The following is a 14,611-nucleotide window of genomic DNA, read 5'->3' on the forward strand; positions in this document are numbered from 1 at the left end:
TGGAAAGTGGGACCTACTGATTCGAAGATGTGTGTCATATCACAAGACCACAAACCACACATCACACGTCAACACTGACTATGTCTTCTCCTCCTCATCCTCATCCTCATCCCTCATCCTCATCCCTCATCCCTCTTCCTCTTCCTCTTCCTCCTCCTCCTCCTCCTCCTCCTCCTCCTCCTCCTCCTCCTCCTCCTCCTCCTCCTTCTTCTTCTTCTTCTTCTTCTTCTTCTTCTTCTTCTTCTTCTTCTTCTTCTTCTTCTTCTTCTTCTTCTTCTTCTTCTTCTTCTTCTTCTTCTTCTTCTTCTTCTTCTTCTTCTCCTCTTCCTCTTCCTCTTCCTCCTCCCCCTCCTCCTCCTCCTCCTCTATTACTCTCTCTTTCTCAAAGTTGACACCTTCTTTCCTAAAATGCAAACGATATAAATCCATCTCCCTTATCACTGCTGGGTGGACAGAGGGTCAGAGAGAGAGACAGGGGGATGTCAGAGACAATCTTAATTAGATCTGAAGGTTTGAACCAGCGAGTAGAAAACTCAACGGTACGTCTTTAGACAAAGTATTTTTGACAAAATATATTTGCCCTATCAAAATATGGACATTCAATTCGGAGATCTCCCCCCCCCCCCCCTTTCCCCCCATACTGTTCTATCGAAGCACTTGATTGATTGAAAGAGTCTATAGCATGGAATTATCGTATATCAGATCTAGGATGAAAGGAATCTTTTTTAAATACTTTTATAACTTCATTCCTTCTTTGGTCTGATCTGAACCCCTCCCCCCTCCCCCGGCCCAACCCACACCATTTCCCAATCGTAACTACACCATAAACTATTTACGTCTATTGAGAGCGATTTTTAATAAATGAATTCATTTATTATATCAACAGGTCAGGTCTTTGGTGGTCAGTCAGGCGTGACGAAAGTAAGTACAAAGTTTAAGCCTTACCCTGTTTTTAGTATAGGTACGTAGACTTCAAGTCAAAGGTTCCAGTGATTCCTTCACAGGTCAAAAGCCGTCAACTAACAGACCCACCCATCAGTCAACACACCCACTGACTCACTCATCTATACACCTATCCATCATTCAACACACCCACCGAGTCATTCATCTAAAGAAATACGTGCACATATAAATAGCTCAATTTCCACTAAACGTTCTCAAATATACAATTTATTTTAACCGAAACGGAAAATATAGCAAACCCGAGACTTAATCGGAGTTATTTTTTTGTTGTTGGCCAAAATGTAACAAAAAAGCGTTTTGTCAATGTGTGACACTTTAAGCTACACATCAAAAAGTCTTTACATCACCATTCCCTTCCTGGAAAAAAAACTATTTATAAAGATACCATAGGCATGCCTTCTATTATTAGATACGAAAAATTCGTAGAATTGCGTCATATAATCGTGCGGCTATTTGGTCGTATAACACTCGCAATCGGACCAGAACGTCCAGTGGATTCGAGTCCCACTCAGTGCAGCGCATTGTTGAGTCCTTAGGAATGGCTCTTTACTCATATTCTCTCATCGTACTCTGGTGTCAAATGAGTATCTGGCCGTTGTCTCTATAGACAAATTTATAATAATAATATCCTCGCCCAACAGGTGTCATGTCTCGTCCTATATGTTAAGTGTCTCTGTTGGCTGGGGACCCCTTGTAAAGCGTTGAGCGTGTTTAGTGGATATTGCACTCTTGCACTATATTATAAAGGCTATGGGGTTTGGTTTTTTTATATATTAAAAAGGAAAATAGAAAAATGGGTTATCCTAAAGAACGCCATCTAGCTGAAAAGCTTGTTTACCATGTTAATGATATGAAGTGAAAGTCGGGAGTTTTTATAAAGCGCAAACTCCACTAAAGTAGATCCAAAATGCTTTATAGATAGTATGCGCTTGGCTAAGAAGCTCACAACATTGCCACCCGGAAGTATAACGGACCAACAACCAAAACTCTGTGTAACCTTGAACGTTTACAGTCTGGTTAATACAGTTTAGTGAGAATTACTCATAAACGCGGATGGCAAAAAAAAACAATAACAAAGACATGAGTGACGTCAACTTCATTCTATCCATAAGGGGCCGAAGCCAAATTCAACAGTTCATAAGTAGGTGGAGACAACCTGAGGCCTGTTACGGGTTATTATAATATTTTTTGTGAAAAAGACAACGCTGCTACGTGCCGGGTAATCATTTAACATCTGAATGTGAAGAGAGAATGTAAATAAAGATCTTCCTCCTAAAGATATGCGAGCCCAGACCGAACATAGCTTGAACCCTGGACCTACTGACGACCACAAGGATGAAAGTTAAACAAAATATTTTCTGACCAAATTTAGAAAGTATCTTTTGCCAAAACATGACATTATAGATTGGGGGGAGACGTAATTAAAATGAATAGAAAATGATTGGCAGGAATGTTTAATAGCTATTTTATTCTGCGTGCTTACGTAATTCGTCATAAACAATTTGAATGATTTGGTTACGGTTGTGAACATGAAAAGTTAATAAATTTAAACGTAGAAAGGAGCTACTCCTTGGATGTGATTCATGAAGGGGGAAAACCGTATTTTTGTTGATAAGGGTCGATGATGGAATGTTGGATAGATTTATTGGGTGTATAAATGTCGTAATAAATTTTGTTGAGCGATTTCCATGAACCAAACATCTCAAATCGCTTTACAGATAATAAATTACGTTACGGACACAGGTAGTCAAAGTTAAACATTGAAACATACATGTTGCTTAATTATATAATAGTATACAAACAACACGGACTGTATGGTGTAAAATGATTTTTTAATAGTGGGAATGTGTAAATAGCTAGAGTAACGGATGGATAGGTGGTTGTGTCGGGCGTGGCGCTGATTTGTGTCTGAGATAGACCATTAAGAGGAAATTTAACATGGATTAAATATAGCAGATTTTATCATTTTTCTTACATTGATATCTCCCTGGATGATTTGATAGTTGAGAGGCTATATGGTTATAAGAATGAACGAAGGGCGGTTGGATGGATGGATGGATGGATTTATGGATGGATGGATGGATTTATGGATGGATGGATGGATTTATGGATGGACGGATAGTCGATGGATGGATGGATAGATGGATGGATGGATGGTTATATGGATAGAAGAATGAACAGAAGGGTGGTTGAATGGATGGATGGCGGAGGGCGAGATGGAGGAAGGGGTAGGTAATTTGAATAAAAGCTGGATCTGAATTTCAAATAATTGGAATTGGTACAAAATCGAATTATGCCTCATTGGAGATCTGGTTTGTACAAATGAAGAATAAAAAAGCTTATAGTTATAGACAGATGAACAGTTCAGGGAAGGACTTCATAGTTTCACAACACCTAAAGAAACGTATCTCTTACAGTAATAATTTATTTGACATTGCAACTAAATTAAATTCCATAATCGCTAAAAGATTAAGTAATATAATAAAAGTGTTGTGAAACTATGGAAGTTCTGCCCAGTTGAGTAAATGGGTAAGTGAATGAATGAACTGATGACATAAACAGCTTTAAAAGCCAAATTGACAGTTTCCTGCAGGATCTAAAATACAGTACCGATTTCCCATTGAAGCCAGCCTTTCGACCTCCACAAGTTGGTGGACACCGAACTCATACTCATGACTAGAAAATAATCTTTGATTGATGGAAGCGTGCATCGATGGATAGATAGATGGACGGATAGATGGAGGAATAAGATAAAGCTTTGTAGATGGATGGGATCTGTAGGTGCATGCAAAATATTATGAATAGCAAAGCAGAGGAGGGAATGATTATTTAACGTTAATTCCTACCCTCTTCGTTGTGATGTAATAATTTCTTTCTCCCATCGATCAACTATACGGACTATAATATTCCAATTAAAAGAAGTAAAAGCCTCAAACAGTCACAGACGATAATCAGGTATTACAGCAAAGAACAATATACACAGATACAAAAACTGACACACACGCTTAAATTGACGTGACAGTGCATACCAAGTACACATCGACATAAATACGACCTCACATTGGGAACACGGTTATTGTGTGCTAATTTACAGATAGCATGCGCTTGGCTAAGAAGCTCACAACATTGCCATCCGAAAGGATATCGGACCAACACACAAAACTCTCTGTAATCATGAACTTTTTTAGATAAAATGAAGTTGACGTCACTCGGGTCTTTGTTTTGCTTTTTGCCATGGCGTTTATGAGTAATTCTCACTATACTGTATTAACCATACTATAAACGTTCAAGATTACACATAGTTCGTGTGTTCATTATACTTCCGGATGGCAATGTTGTGAACTTCTTAGACAAGCGCGTACTATCTATAGATAGAATGCGCTTGGCCAAGGAGTTCACAACATTGCCATCCGGAAGTATAACGGACCAACACACAAACTCTGTGTAACCATGAACTTTTATAGTCTGGTTAATACAGTTTAGTGAGAACAACTCACAAACGCGGATGGCAAAAACAATAACTAAGGCCTGAGTGACGTCATCTTCGAACTATCTATTAACCAGACTATAGATAGTATGCGCTTGGCTCAGAAGCTCATAGTATAACGGACCAACACACAAAACTGTGTGTATCCATGAACATTTATGAACTGTTAAAACAGTTCAGTGAGCATTACTCATAAACGCGGATGGCAAACAAGAATAACAAAGACCTGAGTGACGTCATCTTCGAACGATCTATAGATAGAATGAAGTTGTCGTCACTCGGGTCTTTGTTATTGTATTTTGCCATCCACGTTTATGAGTAATTCTCACTAGCTGTATTATCCAGACGATAGATAGTATGCAGATGACGTCACTCAGGCCTTTGCAATGTTGTGAACTCCTTGGCCAAGCGCATTCTATCTATACAGTTTAGTGATAATTACTCATAAACATGTTTGGCAAAAAAACAATAACAAAGACCTGAGTGACATCAAATTCGGTATAGATAGTATGCAGATGACGTCACTCAGGCCTTTGTTATTGTTTTTGCCATCCGCGTTTGTGAATTGTTCTCACTAAACTGTATTAACCAGACTATAAAAGTGCATGGTTACACAGAGTTTGTGTGTTGGTCCGTTATACTTCCGGATGGCAATGTTGTGAACTCCTTGGCCAAGCGCGTTCTATCTATAGATAGTATGCGCTTGGCTAAGACGCTCATAACATTGCCATCCGGAAGTATAACGGACCAACACACAAAACTATGTGTAACCATGAACTTTTATAGTCTGGTTCATACAGTTTAGTGAGAAGTATTCATAAACGTGGAAGGCAAAAACAATAACAAAGACTTGATTGACGTCATCTTCGTTCTATCTATATCTATATTTCAGTGAACATTTTTCATTACATCTAAAAGTAAGTAGGATTTCGACACTTCAAACCGACATATGTCCCTCTAGCCATCTATTGATACTATGCGTTCAGGTAAAAAAAAATACTCACAACATTCGTCACTCAGCTCTTTGTTATTGTTTTTAGCCATCGTTACTTATAGCCTGACACTGACCAAAAAATGACGTCAAAATGCCAGTCTTCAGCCACAAAAGAAAACAAATCGTGAGTTGTATTCAATAGTTCAACCAATGGGACAACTTCTTTCCATGAGCTTTACTAACGACAACTCACTAGGCGGTGCAAAAACTAAATAATGACGTCAAAATGCCAGTCTTTTTGGGTTTCAGCATAGCCTCCGGTTTCAGTGTCAGGCCGTTACGTGTTGCTGTTGGTCAGGGATCCCTTGTAAAGCGCTTTTTAAGCACATTAAGTGGATATCGCGCTATATATAAAAGTTCAATTTAAAAAATGACACTCAACCAAAAAAAAAAAAAAACCATAAATATTAAAGGGTCGAAAATACAGCTGGATAGATACATTCACAAAAAATACGTCTTCCACCACAACATCATAAGATACTGTCGCCTCTGCATTCAAGGAAGGAATAATATAGATAATCCTCCATCAAACAAGATGTCTGATGTCAACAGAAATCGCTCATGTTGTTCAAAGTGATAAAACTCGGGGGTTAATAATCTTAAGAAAAAAAAACCGAAAGTGCCTGAAGCGGGGCTCGAACCCGGGACAGTGCAATGTTTAACCACTTGGCCGCTTCTTCCTCTAAAACTGACACACTGTCTATAAATGTTATTTCAACACTGTAACAAGCTATAACTGGAATACTTTTGGTGCCATATGTGTATTGGCACGTTATATATATCCGGCTGGCGGAGGTTGTGAGTTTAAAAATAAACGCATAGCATCAATATCCCTCCAATGACCTCATTCATAATAATTTCTGATCAAAACGTACTCGTTTGGTTTATGATCTACACCACTTGGTTCTCAACTTTAACCATTTGACGTGAAGAATTGTCATTGTGGTCAGGATGTTATTATTAAGTGTCAAATTCTATTTTAAGTAAAAACTTTTGCGTGCTACGGAAAAAAAATATTGAACTGCTGAGTTTTGTTTGGGGGGGGGGGGGGGGGGGGGGGGGGGGGGGTCTGCTTTTTGCAGTAATTTTTTTTTTTTTTTTTTTTTTTTTTTTTTTTTTTTGTTTTTTTTTTTTTGTTTTTTTTGTGTTGGTTTTTTTTTTTTTTTACTAAGGAATATATGGACACGCCTCGTAATATTTTTGTTATTACGCTATAGTAAAATACGGTTTTCCCCGAAACCATAAAGGTATGATAATAATATACAATTCTTTCATTTCTTTGTTTTTATTAAATGAGTTATATTTCTCGTGCCAGTAAAATTACGATTTGCGAGTATGTGTTATTGCACATAAGAATATAACGAGTTTATTAAATATAAAGAAATGAAAGAATACGTATATCCCACCCCTCCTTGTAGATAGATGTTTAGATATTTCGTGACCAATTGTATGGTATTAGTATTTCCATTATCATAAGTTGTATTTTTCTCCATATGTTTAAACGACCATTTGACCAAAATTAGAAGAACGTTTGATTTGTTTTCATGCGCACTTAAAGATTATTTTTAAATAACAATCAGTTGTCTTTTTTACACATTATTCTAAACAAATAAAATGAGCGAAAATATTCTGCATTTGTTGAATAAAATGTTGATTTAACGCGTTCAAAGCATTATTCAACACGTATTTACGAGAAATGATATGGTTTTCCAATGAGAGGGATGAAATAATATACGATTCTTACACTTTTGCATTTTTGATTTGCGGACGTGATCTCAACTGCTGCACGCGCTAGCGAGTGCGCGATGTTGGGCAAAGTTCGAATTCCAAAACGCAAGAGTGTAAGAAATCCTTTATTATACCCCTCAATCGATTCCTATTTAATCATCTCTGAATAAAAGACATTTTCAAAAATATTTAAATGATACTACTTTTTTTAAAACTAATTTTAGTGAGATTTAACGATTTAGAATCGGACGTCAACAATATTATTGTAAACATGATATCATTACGCGTTACTATTTAAGGAGAGAGGTAGATTAATGTACATTATTTAAACCAGAAAAATAAATGAAACTAAAACCTTCAGTATTTTTTAACACAAGTTAATATTGATATTTGTATATCTTCTATTACAAAATCCATAATCTGGCAAAGAGTCAAATATAACTGTATTTGTATGCTTTAGAGGTTTTTCACAAATCAACAGATCAACAGACCCCCGAGGTGATATCCGAATGGTAAAATATGCATTCAAGACAAATAACAAACATAACATTTAAAAGATCATGAAACTGAAAGAATTTCTTTTCATGAATAAAAACGTCTTGTTACAAGATATCATATTGAAAACAATCTGACGCAGACGTGAACCGAGTCCAATGGTTCTCTCTCTCTCTCTCTCTCTCTCTCTCTCTCTCTCTCTCTCTCTCTCTCTCTCTCTCTCTCTCTCTCTCTCTTACTCTCTCTCTCTCTCTCTCTCTCTCTCTCTTACTCTCCCTCTCTCTCTCTCTCTCTCTCTCTATATATATATATATATATATATATATATATATATATATATATATTATAATATATATATTATCGTCAGAATCGCTCGACAATGTTCAGGACATTAGCAAGTTAGGCGCATTCATTTAACAAAGAGGATTCAGGCCCCCCGTTGACAAGCATTCTTAAGTATAGATAGTTCGAAGATGACGTCACTTGGGTCTTTGTTATTGTTTTTTGCCATCCGCTTTTAAGAGTAATTCTCAGACTATAAACGATCATGGTTACACACAGTTTTGTGTAGACTTGTGTGGCTATTGGTCCAGTGGTATGACACTCGCTTTCGGAACGGAAGGTCCTGGGTTCCAGCCTCGTTCGGCGCATAGTTGAGTCCTTGGAAAAGGCTCTCTACTCACTGATTCTCTCACCGTTGTCATGTGTATTATGTGTACCTGGCCGTTAACAGCGTTGTCTCTGTCCGAGAAAAAATTGTAATAACGCCTAATAGGCGTCATGTTCCTACATGTTAAGTGTTGCTGTTGGCCAGAGACCCTTTGTAAAGCGCTTTGAGCGTTTAGTGTATATTGCACTATATAAAAGATGAATTTTAAAATTTATTTTTGAGCTCTATGCCTTTGGGACCAGAAAATGTCTCTGTTTAAAAATATATAAACTTATTATGTGAAATCCTTATTTCAAAGTTCCATCAGGTAACATACATTTTTCATACAAAGCTTTCATGTAAACAGATGGATGTTGCTCGTGTTTGATATGACTTACTCACAAAACGTGCGCTCAATATTATCAGAAACTGTTATCAGAAAGATCAATAGTATAAACCAAATCAAATACATAGCTTTTTAAAAACTTGAGCTTTTTAATAGAGCAATATCCACTGAAAGTGCTCAAAGCGCTTTACAAATGATAGCCAACAGCAACACTTAATATATAGAACGAGACATGTCGCCTGTCAGGCGATAATACATTTCAATTTACAGAGACAACGTTGTTAAAGACCCGGTACTCATTTTACACCTGAGAACGGTGAGAGAATGTGGGCTCAACTATGCGCCGCTCGGGAATCGAACGCAGGACCTTCCGATCCAAAGGTTATTGTCATACCACTCGATCACATAGCCGCACATATAGATAGAACGAAGATGACGTCACTCAGGCCTTTGTTATTGTTTTTTTTTTTTTTGCCATCCATGTTTGTGAGCAGTTGTCACTAAACTGTATTAACCAGACAATAAAAGCTAATGGTTACACATAGTTTTGTGTGTTGGTCCGTTATACTTCGGGATGGCAATGTTGTGAGCTTCTTAGCCAAGCGCATACTATCTATATTATTATTCAAGCCTAATATCTATAATCTTCATTCATTTTACATTTGATAATAAAAACAAAATACTCACCTCCCCCATGGTGACTCAATAATCTCCAGACAGCCAAAGACGAAAACCTCCTCCTCCAGATCTGAAATCAACTTCCAACAACTACAGATCTCACCAACAGTACCAAACAGATCTGGGACTTAACACCCCAGAGAACCCTCCTGAAAAATGCGTCGGAGCGTCACACATCGAAGACTTTATCCCCCTGAAACCCAGCACGCCATTGACTTATTTAATTCAAATGGAATCTCACACTATTATTAATGGCTTTGCACAATGCCAAAATCATTTTCTCATTTTCGCCAGAAAACCTTTGCGTCATAATATTACATAATGTATATACGTCTAGTCATTGATAAAATTGAAGTCCAACTTGCCAAAGTTTCTTAATTCGGATACCTAAAAGTTTAATGTTTATTTTCTGGCGAGTGAGAGTAATTAGAAGTTAAACATTTTCAAGCCAAAATAAGAAAAGGTTGTTTTTGCCACTGTACGGTTTAATGAGAGCGACGGGTCCTTCGTCAACCAATGAAAATGCCACTGTCGCTAATCCTTTGATCCCCGCGTTCAATCTAACCCTTACCAGACAGCATATCGTTTACCGTTTTTACCAAGAGAGCAGTCAATAACAGTCACGTTGTAGTTACTGCTCGCTTGGTGAAAACGGTTACGTTTGTATTTGTAAGCAGATGATTACTTGTAAAATGTTACCATTGTAAAGTAATGAAGATTAGCCGCGGAAGAATTAACCTCGCATTTGCGATGACAACAGACCAAGAATGGTCATGCTCCTCTGACCCTGTTGTTGTTCTCAATGAGAATTTATTGGGGGGGGGGGGGGGGGGGGTTGTTTGGTTGTTTTTTTTAATTTGTTTTTTGTTTTTTTGTTTTTTGGTTTTGGGCTTTTTCTGGGGGGGGCGTACCTTTCGATTGGGGACTGGGCCTCGTAGGAGGAAATTATTCTATTTGATTACACCTGATTAGTACCCAGATTGGATTTTTTGAAAATAAACAAAATTGTTTATAATACAGACCTGGGTGGGGTTCCTGACCCCCCATAGTGGGCAAGGAGGTAGGTACTGTGTCTTCTATCCTACTATATCCGTTTTCCAACTGTCTTTCTGTTTTTGCCTTGGATTGAGATTATTTGGTTTTGTCCTGGCCCTGGCCGGATACCCTGACCGAGAGGGAAACAGTCAAATGTATAGTTAGTTTTGGGAGATGATCTTTTTTTACTTGTAAATCATCTCTCTGTTATGCGCTGTATTATGTTTCGTTTATGTATTATATGTGATTTGTAAACATTTGAGTGTATTCCTCTTAGTGAGGACCTGTGATTGTGTCTGGATGAGACTTTTAGTGATCTCAAACTAAGTACTTTGATAGTGTGCTCTTGGAATCTACACCTGTTTCTTATTTGAACCAATTCCCCTTTGTCTTACCTTTTCTTGGGTGCTTTAATTGTAATTCTAGAACTTTTTACTATCCCATTTTCTTCCTTTTTACTGGCGCTGATATGACCTTAATGTGTTGCAAGTGAGTTAAAACCCTTAAAAACAAAAACATAATGCAGACGTTTTTCAGATAGGCTACTTTTAGTTACGCTGGTTACACAAAATGGTCACAGTGTACTCTGTGAAATTGTAAACAAAGAGCGCCTGGCGCCAACGCCTTCGGTATACTTAGAGTTCACGAAGGTTACCCTGGCATCCACCTCGCCAGATATTCTTGAAGAATTATTTCATTTTGAAGAACAAAATTGAGAGTTTTTATATAAAGCAAATCCACTCGAAGTCTCAAAACGCTATACGAGGGTCCCAAGCCAACAGCAACATTTAACATGACGCCTGTTAGGCGATATTACATATTTGCCGGACATTTTTAGAACAATGCTGTTAACGGGCTAGTCCTCAATTACACCCGAGTACAGTGAGAGAATAGGAATAAAAAACAAAACTGTCTGTAACCTTTAACATTTTTAGTCCGATTGGTTTTATTTAGTGAGAACATAATTACTTACAGGCTGTCTAGAAATAACAATAAAGAACTGAGTGACGTCAAAGTCCCATGTGAGTTGATCCTAATGATTAATACTTAGTCACTGACCAAGGGACTGAAACAGGTGGTAAACGCTTTCACTCAATAGGAGCTAAGTATTCAGTTCAAGGGGAATAAACATTATCCGACAGCGGAGGAGCTAAGTTATTCACTCAATAGGAGCTATTTTTTTATTTCAAAGGAAAAAAACATATTCCGACAGCGAGACTCGAACAAGGTTCCTCCAGGTGTTGATAGAGTGTTTTACCTATTCGGATATCCCGTCGTTGCCTGCTTGTTAGAAAATATAGAAACTATGAATGGACCTTTTAAAGCCGCGAAGGTGGCTTTGCCTCGCTGAACATCTCACCTCTTTTCGAGTCTCGTTCCGCCAAGGATCGTTAAATCCTGTATTTACATAATCATCACCATACAGGTCAGCCTCAATAAATAAAATGAAGTTGACGTCACTCGGATCTTTGTTATTGCTTTTTGCCATCCGCTTTTATGAGTAATTCTCACTAAACTGTATTAACCAGACTATAAACGTTCAGGATGGCAATGTTGTGAGCTTCTAAGCCAAGCGCAAACTATCTATATATAGTATGCGCTTGGCTAAGGAGTTCACAACATTGCCACCCGGAAGTATAAACCAACACACAAAGCTATGTATATTCATAAGCGTGGATGGCAAAAAACTATAACAAAGACCTGAGTGACGTCAACTTCATTCTATCTATACCACAAGATGGGTGACTAGTTATCAAACGATTTTCTCGATCATATTATAAACGTTTAAATTTATACATTGTTTTCTGTGTTGGTCCTATTAATTAAGCGGTAGAAGAGTGGGAATTTTATTAAGTCTCATGCCATCGATAGTAAAACGAGTTGTTCTCTATATTAACCAATCATTGCCATTGTTTACCTAATGACGACTGTCCGAGAGGCGTGGTTATCTCGGTGTCAATTATTTATTGTCTTGAGCATTTCTGACAATAACTCACCGTTGTCTTCTTTTATGCCGTGATTTTTGGGCAGAGTCAGGCTTTAAATCGTAGCCATCGTTGACTTATAGCCTGACACTGACCAAAAAAAAAATGACGTCAAAAGACAAGTCTTTTGGCCGCAAAAGAAAACTAATCGTGAGTTGTATTCAATAGTTCAACCAATGGAATCACTTGTTTTCTTGAACTCTACTAACGACAACTTACTAGGCAGTGCAAAAACCAAATAATGATGTCAAAAGACCAATCCTTTTGAGTCTCAGTGTCAGGCTATAACTTAACGATGGCTACGCTAGGACCCACCAGGACTTACAGTTTGACGACATTTTTTAGGTTTGTGCAGCGTTTACTGAGTTGTCGTTAGTAGTTTGTTTGTTTATTTATTTGTTTGTTTGTTTGTTTGTTTGTTTGTTTGTTTGTTGGGGGGAGGGGGTTTGCTGTTTTTTGTTGTTGTTGTTTTTGTGTTTTGTTTTGTTTTTTTGTTTTTTGTTTTTTGTATTTTTTACTTTGCTCGGACAGTCGAGGTGGGCGTGGTTATGTTCCCTTCGACTACAGGTTTATTCAATTGTAAGCTTTACTTATAAATATTGACTTCAAATAAATGACTTTATTCAATATAATGAGTTTTACTTTTTAACTTCAACAATTTTAAAGTTTCATATCTCATCATTGTGACTTGAAATAGATGTGAACATATTTTCAGGTCTGATAAGCAAAGGCTATAGGGAACAAAAGAGTGATGTCAAAAACTGGTATTCCAATCTCATTGGAAGTGTAAAATCACTCCTCCGGTGGAGCGGATACATACCTTGTGTAATTGATCGTCTGTTTCCGGAGTGATGGTATCTTATTTTCTTGTCTAAATATTATATGCTTGTCGTCAAGAAAGATCACCCATCCTCCATCTTGTACCTCCCGTAGCGTAATCCTTAGAATCTACCTATACATCCTGCTACTGAAATAGTTATGCCACCGTAGGATTCAATTGGTAACCTAATCATAATTAGTCTTCCGAAGAACTGGTTACACATACACTTCCAATGATTATGGAAGCGGAAAAGTAGAAGGTGTGATTTTTCTGTCCTGTAATGGGCTTGAGTTAATTGTTGGAATGGACAATACATTTTGTATTGGTTTGAAAGTAATTTATTAGAGCGATGGACCCAAGACAATTTGAGTTATCAAACCAGCAATGAAGTATTCGTCGCTCGGAAACCAGTTTTTGTTTTGTTTTGATTTTGCGCGGTAAACATATTTTCAGTTCTGATAACCGAAAGCTTGAAATGGAAGATATTTTGTGCTGGTTTGTGTTGGTATGAGCGATGGGCCCATGACAATTTGGGTTATCAGACGTGCAATTAATTAAGTAGATGTCGCTTAAGAATCAGTTTTTGTTGTCGGGGGGCTTAGGAGGTTGTCGTGTTTTTTTCTGGCATTGTACCAGATTGATGTGGTGGGAAGCATATGAAATGACACTATTTATTCACTAGCTTGACCTTTAGTTTGTATATACGATGTTGTCTACTTATAATATCCATGCATCACTTTGGTCTTTTCTTTTTTTTTGTATCAACTATTATAGATTGATATTTGCAAAAACAATAGCTTATTTAGGGGGGGGGGGGGTTGTGGCTAAGTTTACTACATAAATCAATATTGTATCTATGCTGCTTGTTTATATAGATAGAATGTGCTTGGCCAAGGAGTTCACAACATTGCCATCCGGAAGTATAACGGACCAACACACAAACTCTGTATAACCATGAACTTTCATAGTCTGGTTAATACCGTTTAGTGAGAACAACTCACAAACGCGGATGGCAAAAACAATAACAAAGGCCTGAATGACGTCATCTGCATACTATCTATACATAAATGTAGTTGTTTGCTTGAAATAAGATACTCTAAACCTTCAAAAAAGTGTTTCATGTTTTTCCATCCGGTGGTGATATGGTTAATATGCTGACTCAGCGTTTTACTCATTACATTATTTTGAGTAGATCTCAAAAGATATTCTAGTTAAAGGCCTGATATTTGGCATGCCAACTCCTCAGGACATCATCTAAGACCATGCAGAAGCTGATTTTGAGTTTTTCTTTATCATACTTTTACATATTCAGCCTTAAAGTGTCCTATTGCTTAGGCAATACCGAGGTCTTTGAGTTTAGAGAATAATTTCAGAAAAAGTATCTTAACTCAAAAACTATAAAAGTTAATTTTAAAATCTCTTTGTAATGTG

General features: G+C 37.4%; 1 protein-coding gene across 2 annotated transcripts in view; it reads right to left on the reverse strand.

Moving 5' to 3' along the window:
- The window catches only part of LOC144970599 (sodium-dependent proline transporter-like), a 67,486-nt gene extending 57,441 nt beyond the window's left edge, over window positions 1–10,045 (reverse strand). Inside the window, exon 1 of one of the 2 annotated variants that reach the window (XM_078910390.1) lies at window positions 9,350–10,045. In XM_078910390.1, coding sequence (XP_078766516.1) covers window positions 9,350–9,358 — 9 coding nt within the window. In that variant the 5' untranslated portion in view covers window positions 9,359–10,045. Of the gene's footprint in view, window positions 1–3,809; window positions 4,041–9,349 lie in introns of those variants that run through there. The other variant, XM_078910388.1, reaches the window with a different exon arrangement.
- Window positions 10,046–14,611: the final 4,566 nt, after the last annotated feature.

This window comes from Berghia stephanieae, chromosome 4 (genome assembly GCF_034508935.2).
Source record: "Berghia stephanieae isolate SIO BIC M18660-M18661 chromosome 4, UCSD_Bste_1.3, whole genome shotgun sequence".
Taxonomy (NCBI): domain Eukaryota; kingdom Metazoa; phylum Mollusca; class Gastropoda; order Nudibranchia; family Aeolidiidae; genus Berghia; species Berghia stephanieae.